Source organism: Sinocyclocheilus anshuiensis, unplaced genomic scaffold (genome assembly GCF_001515605.1).
Source record: "Sinocyclocheilus anshuiensis isolate Anshui unplaced genomic scaffold, SAMN03320099.WGS_v1.1 scaffold454, whole genome shotgun sequence".
In the NCBI taxonomy this organism is placed as follows: domain Eukaryota; kingdom Metazoa; phylum Chordata; class Actinopteri; order Cypriniformes; family Cyprinidae; genus Sinocyclocheilus; species Sinocyclocheilus anshuiensis.
Genome location: NW_015548217.1, coordinates 2333817 through 2353346, shown reverse-complemented (window position 1 = coordinate 2353346; position 19530 = coordinate 2333817). Strand labels below are relative to the sequence as shown.

General features: G+C 39.6%; 1 protein-coding gene across 1 annotated transcript; it reads left to right on the top strand.

Annotated features, from left to right (window-relative positions):
* The first annotated feature begins 601 nt into the window (after nt 1-601).
* Nucleotides 602-15955, top strand: foxk2a (forkhead box K2a). Its single transcript, XM_016440778.1, has 8 exons — nt 602-1263; nt 2308-2502; nt 3172-3313; nt 3794-3940; nt 7824-8017; nt 8259-8455; nt 11763-12035; nt 14908-15955. Exons 1-8 carry the CDS (start codon nt 971-973, stop codon nt 15078-15080), a joined length of 1614 nt encoding a protein of 537 aa, XP_016296264.1. The 5' UTR covers nt 602-970; the 3' UTR covers nt 15081-15955.
* The last annotated feature ends 3575 nt before the right edge of the window (nt 15956-19530 follow it).

Below are 19530 nucleotides of genomic sequence, written 5' to 3'. Positions count from 1 at the left end.
CCACAGAATTCAGTATCATATGACAAATTAAAGATGATTGTAAAATCAAGCATGGCAACTCTTTCATAATGATAAGAGCAATTTAGGCCTCTAATGATGGGACAGACGGCTGATGTGTGTTGGAGAGGATTCTATTGGTGGAAAGATGTGTGTGGAAGTAATTTTAGTATTAATTTGTGTGCTTTTTTCCAATGTGTGTGTGTGTATTATCGTTGTGTAACGCGATAAACATGGCAAAGTTTACAAAGTACATTCTGCTTTTATGTTGATTTGTTGTTCACAGTGTATGGTAAAGAAAATCTTGAAATGATCCGTAGATTTTGAATTTTATATGATTCATCTCCAATCTGCAATGCAGCATACTAACATTACGAAAGCACCTTTAATACAGAGTAGTAGACTGTAACGGTGTAATGGAGCAGTTTCCAAGCTGGTGCTCCTATAAGCGTCACGTTAATTACGACACACGATTATTGCCAAGAAAACCGAAGTCCTGTGGAGATGAGTGGATTATTATATCGCCATAAAATCTGTTATTCTGCGCGTGTTCCATGAACCGACAGCATCACTAGCCAAACTGTAGCATCGCCAATCCGCCTCTTAGAACATGCGTGTCAGCCAGCACACAGCACAACCAACCCTCAGCGCTACACGCTTGTTCCTCTCACTGCTGATTGGTGGATTCCATTTTTCTCCCCCCGAGCCGCAGAGCCATTGGTTGCTACCGCTGTCAATCAGCCCGGCCCCGCCTCCAGGGTTTGTTTGGTAGAGTTGATCGTTTTTTCATTCTCTCTGTCGCGGCTGTGGGTTGGAGCCGCTGTCCCTGGGCTGGCACGTTCCTTCGTATTTATTTCTCATCTTTTGATTCGACCCCCCCACTAAATTTTGCAAGCAGGCCTCCCGACCGAGCATCAGCCGCCTGCTGCTTCATTTTGATAGTCTCAAATTCCCGTCAAGAGAAATAATAAAGATGGCGGTGAGCGGGATGTCGGGGTCGGTTGTTGCCCGGCTCGAGGGCCGAGAATTCGAGTATCAGATGAAGAAACGCTCGGTCACCGTCGGTCGGAATTCGTCACAAGGCTCCGTGGACGTGAGCATGGGCCATTCGAGCTTTATTTCACGGAGGCACCTCGAGATTTTCTCCGCCGGCGAGGCTGGAACGGGAAGCGGAGATTTCTACCTTCGATGCCTCGGCAAAAACGGGGTGTTCGTGGACGGGGTGTTTCAGAGACGAGGGGCTCCTCCTCTCCAGCTTCCCCGCATGTAAGCTAACGACTGCCGGTAGGAATTAGACCAGCGCCAGCCGCGTGAAGGCGTTTGCGACGATCGCTCGCGGTATTTGTTTTGTTTCGCGAGCAGCACGTGTTGATTATGACAACCGCCACTAACTCACGTCTCGCGCTGCAGCCTTCGATTAGCACAACAGCTAACCATTCCCCTCAGTCTGTTTACACAACACTAGTCACAACGCTCGAGGGTTACTTTTGCTTTTGTCGTTATCTTTAGGAGCCGACCCTAAAGGATATTAATGGCATCTTTCCTATAAGATTCCAGCATAACGAACGACCGCAGTACTGTTATTATTGCCAATATGATAAAAATCCTCTGGTCAGTGTGTTGGGTTCATTCAGTACTTGATGCCCTCAGCTGACCCAGATCTTGCAAGTTAATAAAATATGACGTATGCTTGGGGCACTAATTAAATGAAAGGATCGGAAATGGTAATCCGAAACAATAGCATGGTTAATATAATTCATGTTTTATGCACTCTAATTAATGATTATGTTTTTGTCTATTGTAGTCACACGTTTTAACGCAGCATTTGACCTTGCATTCAATGGCATTGGCGTGCATGATTAAAAAGCTGCAATGTGTACATTCATTTACAGTTTTTTACATTTATAGTGATTCCATTTTTATATGTATGATGGATGGCAAGTTATGACATTGTGTTTTATTGTTGCAGAGGGGTGCGTCTGTATCAGATGAGCTTCACTTCAAATCATAGTTATTAATTCCACTTAGTTCACAGCTGAGCACTTTTTTACATGCTTTATGTATGATGTGAAATGTGAACGCTCTGCAGGGTTATTGTGTTGAATGGTGGTTAGAGGTTCAAATATATTTCTTATGGTAAAATGTGTCTGTTGTGTAATCGGGTCAAGCTAGTGTCCATATATAAACCGGCTCTACTTTTGTATTCTGTTGCTGGCTGATTTGTGTATCAGCATGTCTGCTGTATTTTTAATAATTTATTCCATCAATGCGTAAGTGGTTGAAATTCCAACTCTGTTCCCTATTTTGTAGGTGCACTTTCCGATTTCCCAGCACAAATATCAAAATTACATTCACTGCCTTGTCCAGCGACAAGAGAGACCGCAGGACCGCGCTGGAATCTCCTGTGAAAGCGGTCCAACCCCAGATCTCGCCGCTGACCATCAACATTCCAGACAACATCGCCCACCTGATGAGTCCCCTCCCGTCTCCAACAGGTACAATCAGGTAAGCGCATCTGCTTCAACTTCTTGTCTCATCATCTCATACTGACCTTTATTCCAAAGGCCTTATACTTACATTTGCATTTAGTCATTTAGCAGACGCTTTTATCCAAAGCGACTTACAAATGCGGACAACAGAAGCAATCAAAACCAACAAAAGAGCTATAATAAGCAAGTGCTATGACAAGTCTCGGTTAGCCTAATGCAGTACATGTAGCAAGGTGTTTTTTGTTTTTTTTTATATGTAAGAAATATAAAGAAAACAAGTAGACAGAATAGAGAAAGCTAGTGTTAGAGGCCTCCTCTTTTTTTATTTTTTATTTTTTTTTTTTAAAGAAAACAATCAGTTAGAAAATGAATAGAGTGCAAGTATTAAAATAGATAGTGCTAGAGTTAGAGGGTCAAAAAGAGATGGAAGAGATGTGTTTTTAGCCTTTTCATGAAGATGGCTAAGGACTCAGCTGCTTGGATTGAGTTGGGCAGAGCATTCCACCAGGAGGAAACAGTTAATGTAAAAGTCTGTGAAAGTGATTGTGTGCCTCTTTGGGATGGCACAGTAATGCGCCGTTCACTTACAGAATGCAGGCTTCTAGAGGGCACCTATAAGTGTCATTAGGAAGTCTTTTAAATCTCAGATTTAATTATGCTTTTATTATTTGTAATTTTTCTTCAGCGCTGCCAACTCCTGTCCTTCAAGTCCTCGAGGTGCGGGACTGTCCAGTTATAAAATGGGTCGGGGTCTCACAGCTGATCTCATCAATGAAAACTCCCAATCTGAAAATGACAAGGAAGCATCTGGAGGAGACAGTCCAAAAGTACGAGATGTTTTAAAAATGCATGCTGCCATGTAGAATAATGATGTCTTGTTTATAGGGCTGCACGATAAATCGCATGCGATATTTAATGCGCATCTTGTCAGTAAAGCCGGTTCTGTAATTAGCGGTAAATCTCCATCACGAATCTCCATGTGAAACGCTTTCACATGGAGAAGCATTTACTACACAGAGCTGTTGTTCACTGACAAGCTGCGCAAAACCACTATCATATTTTGCGCAGCTTGTCAGTGAACAACGGCTCTGTGTAGTTAATGCTGCTCAATGTGAAAGCCCGCACGTGATGGAGATTTACCGCTGATTACAGAACGGCTTTACTGACAAGATGCGCGTTAAATATCGCATGCGATTTATCGTGCAGCCCTACTTGTTTATCATTGTTCCTGTGGACATTTCTGAAACAGATTGGTCAAATCTGAAATGCAGTATACTGTCCAATGCTCTCCTTCTTGTCTTTAACAGGATGACTCCAAGCCTCCTTACTCGTATGCACAGCTTATTGTTCAGGCCATCACAATGGCACCAGACAAACAACTAACACTGAATGGAATATATACCCACATTACTAAGAATTATCCATATTACAGGACAGCAGACAAGGGCTGGCAAGTGAGTGTCAATCAGCTCTTCTGTGTGCAGTGTCTTGAGACTGTTTAGTCATTTAATGTAATTAGTCATTGTTTTAGTGCTATTGTATGTCTGTGTGGTTGAGGTGAACTTGTTGAGCAGACCCAGGCAGACTAATTTATTATTATTTAGCCTTTTTTTTTTTTTTACTTATTGTTTAGGAAGATCCACAAAATTTATACAGTGTTGATAGTAACAGTTTTTTTTTTGAGTTGAGTGTAACAAGCACTTGTTAGTAGCTTTCTGAATTAGTGAGAATATCTAAAGAGGTCATACCATGAGGAATCTCAATACTTTCTTTGTGCTTTTGATATAAAAACTTGTTCTGTCAGACTGATGGGTACATCAACGCATGTTCATCTGCATTTATAAGTTAAAGACGATAAAGCTATTGTCCCTTAAAAAGCTGAGAAGTAGGGTTGGGTATCATTTTTTTTATTTTTATTTTTTTTCTCGATACCGGTGCCAAATCGATACTTTTAAAACGCTTCCGGTGCCTGAAACGATACTTATAAAAAAAATAATAATAATAATTCCCCAAAAATGATGGATTGGCCGTTAGCACTATAAACACATGATGTCTGTTTCATTCATACTGGATGCACCCTCGCACAGAAAATCCACATATCCAGTCACAGAAGTAGCAGAACTCATGACCCTCCAGGAAATCCCTTATATGGACAAAGGCATTGCTATTATAGCTGTAACTGAGTAAACAGAACAAATAAACGTTTTGAATGATAAAACAAAGACAATAAACACTCGACTGCGACAATATAGTTTATCTCTGTTATTCAAGCCATCTCTGGTATTTTCATAACATTTTAGTATATTTATAATCCATTGCTAATCGATGTATTCATTTTAAAGTAGCCTATGCAACATATTTTCTGCCTCATTCTGTGACAAGAACGCACCATCCGCCATTCATTCATTGCGGAAATCATGGCGCCTTATGCGTGATATCAGATGCTTCCGCAGATTTATATTATCACTATAGCATTTCACCTGAGCATTGCGAATTGCGCGTATGTTCATGATAAGTGCTGAATGAATGACAGGATTTCTGTTGTAACATCGCACAAGGTAAATAAGGGTGACATCTAGTGGAGAAGACTAATGATAAGATTCACCTTAATCAGATCTTGTTTTAAATGTGTGCTGAAATAAATACTGGAAAAGATCGATTCGCGGCTTTTGAGAATCGATATCGAATCGACGTCATTTTAAAAAACTATTAATCGGAAAATCGATTTTTTTTGCCCAGCCCTAGTGAATACAAGGGAAGTTTAGCTTTAGGCATTTTAATTTAAGCATGTTTAGCTTAGTTAACGGAAGGCTACCTGCTGCCATCAGAGCAAGTGTAATTGCTGCATTCACGCGCTCCTTGGATGCTCTCATTTCCCGGGCTGTGCTTTTAAGTTGGAATCTGAAAACAACATGGACACTCGCGTTACTACAAAGATTTGTTGGATTTGTAGTATTAAGAGCTTTCCGACTTTAGTTCATGTGCATTTTCTCAGTCGGGAAATAATTTTTCACGTGCGGTGCCGGTGATGATGCTTCTTACGTCCGTTTCAGAGAACCAGAGGACAAATATTTCAATCGATCACTCAGACAATGCAACGAAATCTGTGTTCTGATTCGGTTCTAGTACATACCGGGTTTCGGTACCCAACCCTACTGAGAAGTACTCCAAACCTCTGCTCTACTGATTGTGTGTAGCACCTAAAGCTCTGCAGACCCTTCTGAAGGATCTCAGCATTTGAAACAAGGGTTTTTTTTAAGCATGGCTGTTGCTTGTTTCAGTCTGACTCTTACAGTTTGTTTGGCACATTTCAGTGCATATTACACATGCTGTCAGGATGTAATGCAGACTTTTCAATGAGGCTGTTATTGAAAGATGGGACAGACACGACACCAAACTCTCAAGCCACAGAGTCGGAGTAAGGGCGCTAGGGCTGGGAAACTAAATTGATGCATCGCGAATCGAGAAATGATTCCGCATCGATTCTGAGATTTTCCGTATGCATCGCGATTCTTTCTTGAGTCGATTGTGAGCTTAGTTTTGAACAGCAGATGGCGCTGCATGCTTTAGAAACAGCTGTACTCTGCTTGTTTCCAAATCCTTACACCCACTTGAACATAAAATGATCATTCATAAAATTCGAAGAGGTTGAAGCGAATTACAAGGGTGTTCACAGTTGGCTGTGTTTACGTTAATCTCACGTCATAAAAGCATTCTGAGCTGAGGTGAAATTCAGTGGTGGACGAAGTACACAAATCAAGTACTTGAGTAAAAGTACAGATCTGTATAATAAAATATTACTCCAGTAAAAGTACTCAGTTTTCAATTTTACTCGAGTGAAAATACAAATGTGTTAATTTATTTACTAGAATGAACGGCCTATAAAAAGGGGTGTGTGTGTCCAGTGTTTTAATTACTGTAGTTACCATGTTCTGAACATCACATCCTTTCTCTTTCCCTCAGATGTAATCTATCTGAATAAAAATATTTGGACTTTATTTAAAAAAAAATTACCTTGATTTAGCACCAGCAAGCTCCTTAGCTAGACAGTTAGCATCAGCTAACATTATTGGCTTATTTTCAGCATGGTTATGAATGAATAAACATTTATATTTGTCTACTCAGCTAGTTGATCCAGATACATAGTAACTTAGGCTATGTGTGCTGACAAACAATATAAAAACAGACGTCACATTGGGCTAAATGCATAGCATTTTAGTAAAACTGCTACCGTTACATCAGCGGGGAAGATGAACGTGCATGAGCTATTGTATTGTTTTTTGACCTAAAACATAGAGACTCTGATGTTGATGTGTCTGCATCAAGCATTTCAGTGGGCTTAAACATGTCACCCTTTACAGCAGATTTAGTTAGTAAACAACTGACAGCTTTGACCTAAATATGATTTTCAGTTACAATAATTAATCCTAAAATTCGACATTAGTAACTTACTTTTAACAACATCAGACGCGCGTGCGCTGACAAGATCTCCCGGTTCTTACTTGTGAATTCAGTTCACTGGAGACTCGCACTAAACGGATCATTTGAATCAGTGAGTTGTCAACTCGAGAACAGCTGCAATCAGATCTTTCCAATTCGTGAATGAATCGTTTGGTGCGATTTGAGAACCGATTTAACGGGTTAATTGAAAAGAATCAGTTCGTTCATGAATCAGACACCGCTTCTTCGTGTCGGAGCACGTGATATATTATAAGGAGTAACGATAAGTTTTATGAAATGTAGTAAAGTAAAAAGTACGGTCTTATGCTTTGGAATGTAGTAAAGTAAAAGTAAGTTACTCAAAATAAAACTACTCCAGTAAAGTACAGATACTTGAAAAATGTACTTAAGTACAGTAACGAAGTAAAACTACTTAGTTACTGTCCACCACTGGTGAAATTAACGTTACATGACTCAGCCGAACGCACAAGCGGTCTTTAGCACTCCTCTTCATCAGCATTTGAGTGTGCGGATAAAAACTAGATTAGAGCGCCATCTGCTGTTAAAATCTAAGCTCAGAATCGCGACGCATTCTGAAAATCCCAGACTCGATCCACGAATCGATTCTGCATCGATTTATCGTCCCAGCCCTAAAGGGTGCAAAGCTATTGCTCATTTTGCACACAAATAAAGAGTGTTCTACTGGAGTGTGATCATGGGGCAAAACTAACATTAAATTATTTTGCCACAAAAAAAAACCTGTACCCGCTCTATAAGTGGATTTGCACATCATCTCTTATTAACTGCTTCATCCTTACAAGTGTCAAATGAAGTTACATTTTTACCTTAAGCGGTTGCGAAAACGTTAACCTTTTTGTTGCTTTTTCACTCTCCCAGAACTCGATTCGTCACAATCTGTCTTTAAACCGCTATTTTATCAAAGTGCCCCGATCTCAAGAGGAGCCGGGCAAAGGCTCTTTCTGGAGAATAGACCCCTCATCTGAGGGAAAGCTCATCGAACAAGCTTTCCGCAAGCGCAGGCCGCGCGGTGTGCCATGTTTTAGGACCCCACTTGGGCCGCTCTCATCCAGGTGATCATTAGTATTCTTCCCTTTTTGTTGCTGTAAGACTATTGTCATTTTTAGATGAACTGTTCCTAAATTGATGTAGTCACACTTTGTAACAAACAGACTTAAATTGCTCTTATATGCTTTTATGGTGGTGTGGGTCCCAGAGATTGAATGCTTTCTTCCCATGCTTTTAAACAAACAGGCCTTCATGAACAATGTACCTTGAGTTTATTCATACAGTTTTCTTCCCGTCTCATTTCAGGAGCGCTCCAGCGTCTCCTAACCACACGGGGGCACTGTCGGCCCACTCCAGCGGCGTTCAGACTCCCGACAGCTTATCAAGAGAAGGATCACCTGTTCCTATGGACCCGGAGCCCACGCCTGCTTCCGCTCCTACTCCAGCCGTTCAGCCCAAATTAGCAGTCATACAAGAGGCTTGCTTTGCACAAAATGCTCCAGGTAAGGTCATTCCTCATGCACGAGTTAAAATATGGCCTTTGCTGAAATTAAGAGTAGTTTAGGAATTGTGTATTGAGTATAATGTTCACAAATTGGTTGGTTCACTGGTGAATCAGTCTGAATCAAATCAGTTTTGAAGCATCCTTATCCAGATAACACAAATGCCTGGAAAATTCATGGAAATTCAGTAGTGAGAAATTATGGAAGCCTTCAATGTGTTTAATGTAATAAACACATGGTCCTTTCCACCCTTTTTCAGTTATTTAATTTTAAAACAGCACATTGGACTTGTAGTATCACATTTACTGTTGTTTGCTCGCTGTATAAATGAACCTGTAAATATGTAGCGTCCTTTATATTTTAGAGAGATGCTAATCATCATGTGTGGGGCGTTGTTCTAGAGCAGTGGTTCTCAAACTTTTTTACAGCGGCGTACCCCCTGGGGCATTTAACATTCTTCTGCGTACCCCCTCTCTTCCACTTAGACCGCAGTCACACCTTTTCTATTAAAGGACAATATTTGCACCCTTAAATTGATTTACAGGTGCATTTATTACCTTTATAGAGGCAAATATTTTCTATCCTTATTAATTTTGTCATGTGATTTTTTTTTTTTTCCAAGTTACAAAAGTTAATCAGCGAGCAGAGCAGTGAGTGATTTCTCATTGATTTACATCAATAACGGACTGCAGCAGATTGCACTTTAAAAGCAGCGCTGTCTCTTTAAAACCTTATCACATGACGCGCATCTGACATGCATCCGGTTTTCTCCCAACTCTTTAAGGTCGGCGAGCGTCTGTCGGGCTGGTTTGTTTGGTGTGATCCACGTCACCTCACATCGGGCTCACGTCGGTGGCAGTTTGTCCAATTCAACATGTTGAATCTACGTCGGGGCTGTCGGCGAGAGTGAGAACTCTGATTGGATGTTCAGTTTAGCGAACGAGTCTGTGCAGGAGAATTAAAGCGAAAGTGATGAAACCTAGCAAGTAAATGCAGGCGGCACAGAGAAAGGACAATATTTGCACCCTTAAATTGATTTACAGGTGCATTTATTACCTTTATAGAGGCAAATATTTTCTATCCTTATTAATTTTGTCATGTTTTATGTCATATTCTTTGCCCCCTTAAATTGATTTGCAGGTGCATCTTTTACCTTTATAGAGGCAAAGATTTTCTAACCTTATTAATTGTATGTTATGTTTTATGTCATATTCTTAACATTTCATTAAGTGTATTATTAATATAATAAATAAAGCAATAAATGATGGCAAATCGAAATGATACTTGTAGATTTAAAAATAAAACAATAGGTGGCGGCAAGTCGCTGTCTTAATGAGTGAGAGAAGGCTGTTCTAATGTTACGTGATCTTACCCAAGCATTCCAATATGCGAATATTTTCATAACGTCGATTAAAATTAAGAAAGTTATCAACATAACTGATATTTAAAATAGTACGCAAGCGCTGTTTTGTTTACGTTTTGTATATCTACGTACATCTCATATATCCTTGCTTCGGTTTCTCCTTTTAAATGACGAATATATAATATTGATAGCTGCTGATATAGACCGCTCATTCCAGAACGCACGTGTTAGTTTGCAGTCGGCTGTAGTATGTGTGGTGTGTTCAAGTGCAGATTTTTGTCTGACGCTGCCGATGCGAAGCGACAACACCGAGGCGATCGCCGCTAGTTCTTTGAAGTCGGCTTGGTGTTTCCCGGCCTTTAGATGCTATTTTTTGTCCATGTATCTATTTATTTGGTGAAAAGCCTTGTAATCAGTGGTCTGACTATTCCTTAAATGTTTGTCTGAATTTGTTCGTCCATCTTGGCTCAAAGCCACTTGCTGAACGTTTTTTTTATTCGAGTTTAACTCGAATCAATATTTCACGTCCAGTTCTTTACTTATGTGGCAAGTAGCCATGTAATGAGCAGGATAATGTATATCCAGCCGGTGTATCATCGTGAAGTGGTTTGGATTAAGACAGGCTGGATGTACATTAACCATTTCAGATGTCAGAGAGAACTGCTCATCTTTAATGCTGTTTTTACATTTTTCTCAGTGAAAGTGGAGCCGGTGCCTGCTATTACAACCACTTCTATAGGTGGGACGAGTCGCATTCTTCAGATGTCCAAGTCCAGCCCAATACAGACCGTTACCATAGTGCAACAGGCTCCAATTGGCCAGCATCAGCTGCCCGTCAAGGCCATCACTCAGAATGGGACGCATGTGGTCACTGCTGTCCAAGGATCTGGCAACACAGGTCAGGAACCAACTGTGTTATCGCCATGTATTTACATTATAATTACAGCCAGCATTTCAGAATTTATGTGGCATAACTTAGTACGTTTATTAGAGCTTGGTGGTTAATTATGTCTTATTTTCAACTACAGTTTTTACTTATTTTTGTCTTGTTACAAATCTAATGCATCCTTTTCCTTTACATCCACACATCCCTCAATTTCACGTTTCAGTGCACCACATCTAGTTGTATCTTTCTTGGATCTATTTTTATTTTAATAGTGTTAAAATAAACACTATTTTATTTTTTCTAAGTGTGAATTACATTGTTTTAAAGGAATTATGAACTTAGAAACCAAAATTCCCTTGATCTTTTGACATATAAGAGGTCATTGTGCTATAATAAATAAAGCAATAAATGATGGCAAATCGAAATGATACTTGTAGATTTAAAAATAAAACAATAGGTGGCGGCAAGTCGCTGTCTTAATGAGTCAGGCGTCGCGTCATTCATTCATTCATTCATTCAGTAAGGAAGCAAAATGCTGTAGTTATGAATGGGTTATTAATCACTGACTCTCCAAATCGTTCAAAGCCGCAGATTCGTTCACTAACGAAACACTGCTGTATGATGCTTGGAGACGCACACCAGATGATACGGATTTCGTTGGAACTATTATTTCGTTGCAAAATAGAACAAACATGACAATATTCTGTTCAAAATGTAGGCTACATTCAGCGGCCATCCTATCACATGCATGCTGCTTGTGTGGATGCAGTCAGTTTTGACCGCAAAAAAATGAGGTAAGCTGATTGGATATCATGTATTTGACCGTTTACGGAACTCCCATTTTCCTGTTTTTACATTGGAAGCGGCATTTTGCTTGTCAGAAATACATGTTCGGTTTTAATGTTGCTTTAAGTTGGGGTATTAAATGAATGCCAAAACTCAGAATTTTGTTCGCGTACCCCCCACCGTACCCCAGTTTGCGAACCACTGTTCTACTGTCAGATTGTGTTTTCCCACTGCTGGTCAGCTGCATTTTAACCAAACTTAAAACCACACAGGTTCGCCTCTCAACACCCAACCGGTTCTCATCACAGTTCAGCGGCAGCTACCGCACACCATCAAACCTGTGACCTACGCCGTCGCCACACCGGTGTCCACTTCCACATCCCAGCAGCCTGTCATGCAGACTGTCCATGTGGTGCATCAGATCCCTGCTGTTTCCATTGCGACCGTAACCGGACTGTCTACAGCCAACACACACTTGCCAGAGCCTGTGTTTACCCAGTCCAGCATCGTTAAAGCAGAACCGCATGAAAACGGAGAGCTCAAAGGTGAGCATACAGAATTAGAGGTCTGCATGGACTTAAAACGTATATATTAAACGTATATTCTTACACTATTTTATTTTTTCTAAGTGTGAATTACATTGTTTTAAAGGAATTATGAACTTAGAAACCAAAATTCCCTTGATCTTTTGACATATAAGAGGTCATTGTGCTATAAAACATCCTGTAAGTTTTAGAACTCAAAACTTTGTCGTTAGTCTAAAAACAGCTTATATTGAAGGCAGTCTGCCAAAACGACAACTTTTGGAATGTTCTACTCCAGGGGGTTTCAAACTTTTAGGACATGCGCCCACCCAAGTTTGTCTAATTTCACTCGCGCCCCCCCAACATCCAACACCCCAAACCCCCCCCCGTTTTTACTGCAGTCACACCAAATTACTTTATTAACATTAACATAAAGCAAATATCCATTAAAGCTATTAAAGCAGTGAACTATTTTTCTTTTGCTCTTTTTGATTAACATTATTTACATAAGAAATGCACGGATCCATTATACTGATGTACATTTGATATTTTCTTTACTGTTTACATTCACTTAAAACAACCGACTGTGCTTACAATGTCTTGTCAAGACAGCCATTGGTATTCACCTGCTGTCTGAGAAGGCTATCTGTTTGTGCACTTCAGGTGTGTGAGCGGTGCGCATAGAAACGCTTTATCACAGCGCGTGCGTACCACACGGAGATGTCTTGGGCTTAAATGGCTTAAAATTACTTTAATGTTTAAACTGACAAGACTTAAAACACGTGAGAATGAAAAACTTTCTCGAGGAAGCAGCACTGGCCTGATCGTTAAGAGCTTTGGGGGGCTAAGGTGACAGATAGGGGGGCTGAAACCCACCTAAAAAGGGTTTAGAACCACCCCTGGTATAGCGTGCGTAATTATACTGAAACATAAATATATAACCAGTTTACCTGATTCAATGTGATGGCTGAAACTGTTTCTGAGATAACAACATGCAACATCAATGTCGATATGCACATGGTGTTTACAAGGGGCGAACATGCAGGTCTATGCAGAAGCCAAAAGATAAAGATGGCTCTGAAGACAACAAGGTGCTGTGCAGTGCCGGGTTGTGGAAAAAAAAAAAACGTATTTGCATTGCCTTCCTTCTGATCCCAACGTTAAAATGAATTTTGGGATCATTATCTTGATGCTGTGCCGACTATATTGTTTCCAAGAGTCATGTCACAACACACAAGTATGAGTAACTGTTTTTATGACGTGATCACTATTGCTTTGTCTGTTAAACAGATCGTTTGATATGTACTGAGTATTTATGCGTTTTTAACCTAAATCACATCTGTGAAGGACGTAGACTGTCAAACATTTACAAGTCACTCATAGCAGTGGGCGTTTACTTCCAAGTCTGCAATCCGCCACACCTATTCAAATGGATCGTTCTGATGAGGGTGTCAAAAACAGGACAGAAAATAGCCTATTACTTCAAAATAGTTTTTTGATGTAAAAATCTTGATGACATTATAAGTGGACCTCAGAAAACAATACAAAATAAAAAACAGAGGCAGTTCATGATTCCTTTAATATTTTTCAGTTGAATTTAGGGATGTCAACGATTAATCGACGATCAATTAATTATCGATAAGAGATGTAATCGATTAAATCTATCGATGGCCGATTAAGCAGGGTCTTTTGCAAAAAATAATTGCAAAAGACCCTGCTTTTGCAATTAACTCTTCGAAATTAGAGGGTGAGGATTTGGGAAAAGAAACCAATATTAAAATCGTGGAAATTCGTGACCAACCCCCAAGACGGAACACAAAGCCACGTATGGCTTGATTTAAATTTATGGGCTCGAACAAAAGAAAAAAAAAAATCCAAAAAGCATAGTGGCGGTGTAACATTTGCCTGCAAACCAATTATTTCTCTAATAAACAAAGCTTTGTACCTCACTTGTCATACTACTCAGAAAAATGTTTCATGTGAGCAACAGTGTGTTTTGCCGTAGGCTACTGCTGGTGGAAGGGTATTGTATTGTATTCACTGACTGTGCGGTACAGCGGCAACGCACTGTAGTAACGTTTGGGATCATTTTATTTTAAATGCCGATAATGTCATTTGCAAACATTGCTATTGTGTTTTAAAATACAACAACGAGCACCATGAAACCATTTCAATTTGTGATGTTTCCAGTCCCTCGATGACACATCATACAGGCAGGAGTACTGTTGCCACAGCTCCACGAACCTTTCCTCCATCTCATAATTCCACCTAGCAGCACCATCATCTCTCTTTTGTTTTGCCATGTTTGAAACCTGTGTATGAAAGAGTTTCTGTGCTGCTATTGGTCAACATCACCAATGTGACAGAACTCGTCGTGGACGACGGAAAAAATATTAAACATGCTAGTCTTTCTGTCGTGATGTCGTGAAGCATCGCAGACGCGGAATCGGTTGTCATTCACTGACACACTACACGAGCTGAAACGATGGAATCTTGCGTCCCGACGCCCATTGTCGTTTACGAATCCCCACGACACCCTACGTCAAGCAAATCGTGGCACAATCGGGCTAAAATAATGTAGTCTGAACCGGGCATTAGCCTTTAAAGAAATGAAGTGCTGCCCCTGGTGGTTGATTTTAATGTTAGGTTTAGGGCAGTCAGGACAGTTTGCACATAACAGGAAAAGAGCTACATTTTCACTAGTGCTCACAGGCTTCTGGTCCACACTCCTCTATATGGTTATGAATCTATAAAAATCACAGACTTCCCATCAGCACATTTGTGTGTTTTTACAAACTGATGTATTATAGTTGGCAGTTTCTAGCTTTGAACCCAGAGCGTTGCTTTAGCGTGTCTTGCGCACAGCTAACGCGATCCGTCTGCTGTTTTTCAGCGAGTTCTCTGCACATGCTGGCGACCCATGCCTCGGCCTCAGCGTCTCTACCAACCAAACGGCAGAACGGAGACCAAGCAGAGCAGCCTGACACCAAAAGAGCCAAGACTGAAGATGGAGGGAACACCGTCCCCGTCACAGCGGAGAGAGACAAGCAGAACGCCACTGACTAGGGCAGCCATGTCGCGACCTTTGACCTCAAACCATTTTTTGTTTCTCCCCGCCAGCCACGCACCTGCTGCAGCCACATCACCTGTTAATGAATCCAAGGTGCCAAATAGTGAGGTGAGATGAAAGTCAGTGGATTTTGGAGAGAAGTAACGATTAGAATCGGGGTGAGACAAATGTGAGGTGGAGGAGAAAAGAGAGAGGTTGCTGTTCTGAAGGAGGGACGGTGGGCCTTTTACATAATTAGGTAAATACTCACAGATATATGCACACACATATATTAATATAGCCTACTTGAAGTTATAAAATGAAATGAATTGTGGGTGTAACCCAGCAGAGAAGGTCTCCATCACTATGAACTCTGGGCTGAACATGGATGGAGAGCAAATAGACGAGCCCCCTTTGTGTTACCGAACAAACGACCGACCAATGACCAATATAAATATTAACGTAATGTCACGCATGCGTATCAGATGTGTGCTCGAGATTCCCCTGTTCCCAGTCTTGAACATTTGCATTCGACTGAAAAGACAGGTCAGATATGGACTTGCCAAACATCGTTTAACACCGATTAGCTCTTAAAATGTGAACCTGCTCCTTATTTCAGCTTCATATTCACAGATGGAAAAATGAGTGTTTTTTTCTCTTGGGCAAAGGGAAATGTGGGGAGGTTTTTTTTTCCTGTATCATGGCAGCTAGCTACCATGTCCACCTACCTAATGCAGTCTTTAGTAGATATGCAGTATTTTGTCGTATGTGTACTTTAGGATCTTATTTGTGTGTGTTTCCTGAGGCACAAATACTCAACTTAACAGGCAGTGCTGAAGTGAGGTTGCTTTTTCTTTTCATTTTTAAAGACGTGGACTCGTGGTGATGGAAATGAATGTAATTTCTTCATTTTTATTGTATTTTTTTTTTCCAGAAAAAAAAAAAACACTATTGAGGGTTTATGGCAGCTAGCTACCATGTCCACCTACCTAATGCAGTCTTTAGTAGATATGCAGTATTTTGTCGTATGTGTACTTTAGGATCTTATTTGTATGTGTTTCCTGAGGCACAAATACTCAACTTAACAGGCAGTGCTGAAGTGAGGTTGCTTTTTCTTTTCATTTTTAAAGACGTGGACTCGTGGTGATGGAAATGAATGTAATTTCTTCATTTTTATTGTATTTTTTTTTCCAGAAAAAAAAAACACTATTGAGGGTTTGAGTTATTTGCCATTACATCATATCAAAATGATGTTTACTCGCATCCTCTTTTTCATATTTTAACCAATAACCTATGAGATAAATATATTTCCATTTGTACTTTAAAATATATCAGCTTGCATGAACGTGTTGAGAAAATGTGCTGTATCTGATTAGTTTCCTGACTGCAGGAAACTGCAGAAGATGAAAGAAAAAAAATGCAAAATAATATTTTATACAATTGGGATCATTACTGCACTTACCTTTTGTTTCTGATATTTCCTTTCCTCCCCATTGTTTTTCCTTTTATATTCAAGATGTCGTTGGCTGTGTTTGTTAAATTTGTGTTGAAGATGTCTCTTTGCCTGTTAATATTATTTTATTCTGTTCAAACAACTGAAAGAGTCTCACAGATAGTACATGTTCCACAAGGAAAAATAAGTGGTAGATGTTGTTCAGCTTCAGTGGGTATATGCATTTTTTATAAATTAAATGAAAAACTCCATAATTTCTGTTCTGTATTTGTGTGACTGCTGAAGATTATGATTGTGTCGTCTAGATGGCGCTGTACGACACTTCTGTGCAGGATGATATAAATGCTGTCGCAACAGTATCCCACTTTTTTAGAGAAATCCAAATGAGAGAAACCGCCTTGCGTCTTTAAACCAGAGCCTCTTGTTCTTTTGTTATCAATAGTAGGTCAACAACAGCCGGTCCATTATTGTGAAAGGCTTTGTTGACTCTCCTTGTGAAGTTAAAGGACACCCAGAGGGGAGGGTTTGCCACAATAAGGATATGAATGATTTATTGTGAAATATACTACATTTTCTTTTCAGGTTGTTGCCGATTACTCATTAGAATCAGGTTAGGAAACAAAGGAAAATGAGTTATGGATAAAGATTCTATAGTTAGTTTGTTGACAGAAACTTATTGTTAAATAGAATGTAATGACGTGGAATTAATTGTTGCTCAGTGTTTTTTAAGTGTTTCCTATTTATCGTGCCTATTTATATTTGATTTTTTCAGGAGGTTCTAATCAACTATCACATAAATAGAATGTAATGACGTGGAATTAATTGTTGCTCAGTGTTTTTTAAGTGTTTCCTATTTATCGTGCCTATTTTTCAGGAGGTTCTAATCAACTATCACGTGATTTTTCTAGTATTTACCGCAGTAGCCAGTATTTCTTCAAAGGTAACATTACCTTGTTAAAGGATAATTAAAGAGCATCTTTTCCATATTCTGCAGCAGGACGGTCACAGTGACAGGAACAAGAGGATGTTTTCTTCTGCCACAGTCAATGGTTTCTTCAGGGTTGTGTGATTTGAAGGTATTCGGATAATTTGATATCGCTCTCACACCTCAGGTGTTGATGGGAAACATGACCCGCTGTCCATCTGCGCCGTCTTGTTCTGCTTGTTGCACAGGTTGATTTCTTGACAGTGCTAATGAATTAATAATAGGAGTCGTAATTTGCATTTCCATGGAAACAGTGGTTAATGTGAGGTAGTACTGCCATGAGTTTACAACATGAGAGACATTTCAGCACGATTACTGAACTCTCTACTGCTTGAGTTTTTATTGCATATCAAAACAAACCCCACGTCAGCTATGTCGCGAAACCAGTCCTTCCACGTATGATTTTCATGACTTTTCCAGTGGTTACCTTCCTCTCCCTTATTTTCCGTTTACTGTGATTGTGAAAGACTTGAGTATTTAATGGCTCAAATATCCAGATACACAATAGCAGGGTGTGTCTTTAAACTCTTATATTTGTCTGGCAGGCAGAGTTTGTAATCATAATGTTAGGTGAAAAGCGATGATGTTGCAGTAGTTGATAAGAGTACATGTATAATTCACACCCTTAACTTTACGGTTTATAACCGAGCTGTGTTTCTAGTAGACACACCGAACAGGTCTTCGGTCCATTTCTGTGTCACTGGAGAGCTGCCAGATGGAAAAAGGGTGCAACGCTTCCAGGTGAACAGGTTTCCTGAAACGCTCAGGGTCTGAGCCTAAAATACTTTGCTCCCAATAAAAGTTTGCAGAGGAATATTTGTAATGCTTGTTTTAACGGAGTTCATATAGTGGTTCATACGCAACCGCATATGACTGCTAGGGCTGTATGACTAATAACAGAAACAAGTGCAAAATCCCCAGAGTTAAATCAACTTTGCTCAGAGTACATATTGTCCCAATCTACAGTGTTAAAGCAACACTGAAGCAGAGTTACCACTGTTGAGGATTGTGATATGCTTTCATGTCTAAAAGCCTGAGCAGTAGTTGTTCATCTTCAACATTGTTAACAGCGGGTTTTCTTCATTAATTGATGAGTGAGTATTAATAAATTGCTTAATTATCCTATTAACTTTAACTCGGCTTCAGTGTTACTTTAACACTCTGTAGATTGGGACAATATGTACTCTGAGCAGAGTTGATTTAACTCTGGGGATTTAATCATAAAGCCAGAATAAAGGGGTTATATAAAACAATGCAGACATTTCAGAAGAATAAAATCAAGATTTATTAGAAATAAGAAGCTCCCATATCGTGTAAAATAACAAAAACAAGTAACTGGCCAAATCATTTTCTGACAACTCTTATTTAATAAGGATGAAAATCAAACATAAAATCTGAAATGAAACTTTCATTATAAGTTAAAAGTACAAATGTATTAATCATATGTAAAGTGCTCATTAAAAATCCCTGATTAATGACTTAATTTCTCAGTCAGTCCAAATATGAAAGGTTTGGTTAAAACATTCCAGTCTTACTGCTGCTTTTCCTCATCTTAGTCCGACTCGAACAGAAGTAAAATGCACCTGAGAAGAGAAGAACAGCATCAAGTTTCACAAGTGTACCATATCCTCAAGACATTGAATCCATACAACAAATACTCATGGAGTACACATTGTTAAGGCATACTTTTGAAATATAATCTTAACCGTGTTTTTCAGTACTGGTCAAAACAAAAGTCTCGGGTCCACAACAGCCACAACAGTTGACTTTTTTTTTTAAGACAATTTTTTTTTGTCGTTTTTCATAAAACAGTAGGCCCACAAGAAGTCTGTCTTCATAGAACTGGTAGCTACAATGAGCTTGAACTTGTAAAGTTAAGTAATCAACACCAAACTGCAATATGACCCTGAAGCAAATACTATGGAGTTATATAGGCCATTCCTGTTATGTTTTGTAATGCCCCTGTCCCTCTCTCTCTTTCTTTTTGGTTGATTGAAGAATATATATATATATTTTTTTTTTTTTTTTT

Excerpts from the sequence above, each read along its gene's own strand:
- foxk2a (XM_016440778.1), top strand. The coding sequence starts at position 971 with ATGGCGGTGAGCGGGATGTCGGGGTCGGTTGTTGCCCGGCTCGAGGGC. Across the intron at positions 3,314-3,793 it reads CTGGAGGAGACAGTCCAAAA|GATGACTCCAAGCCTCCTTA; the intron begins GTACGAGATGTT and ends TGTCTTTAACAG. Across the intron at positions 8,456-11,762 it reads CTTTGCACAAAATGCTCCAG|GTTCGCCTCTCAACACCCAA; the intron begins GTAAGGTCATTC and ends AAAACCACACAG.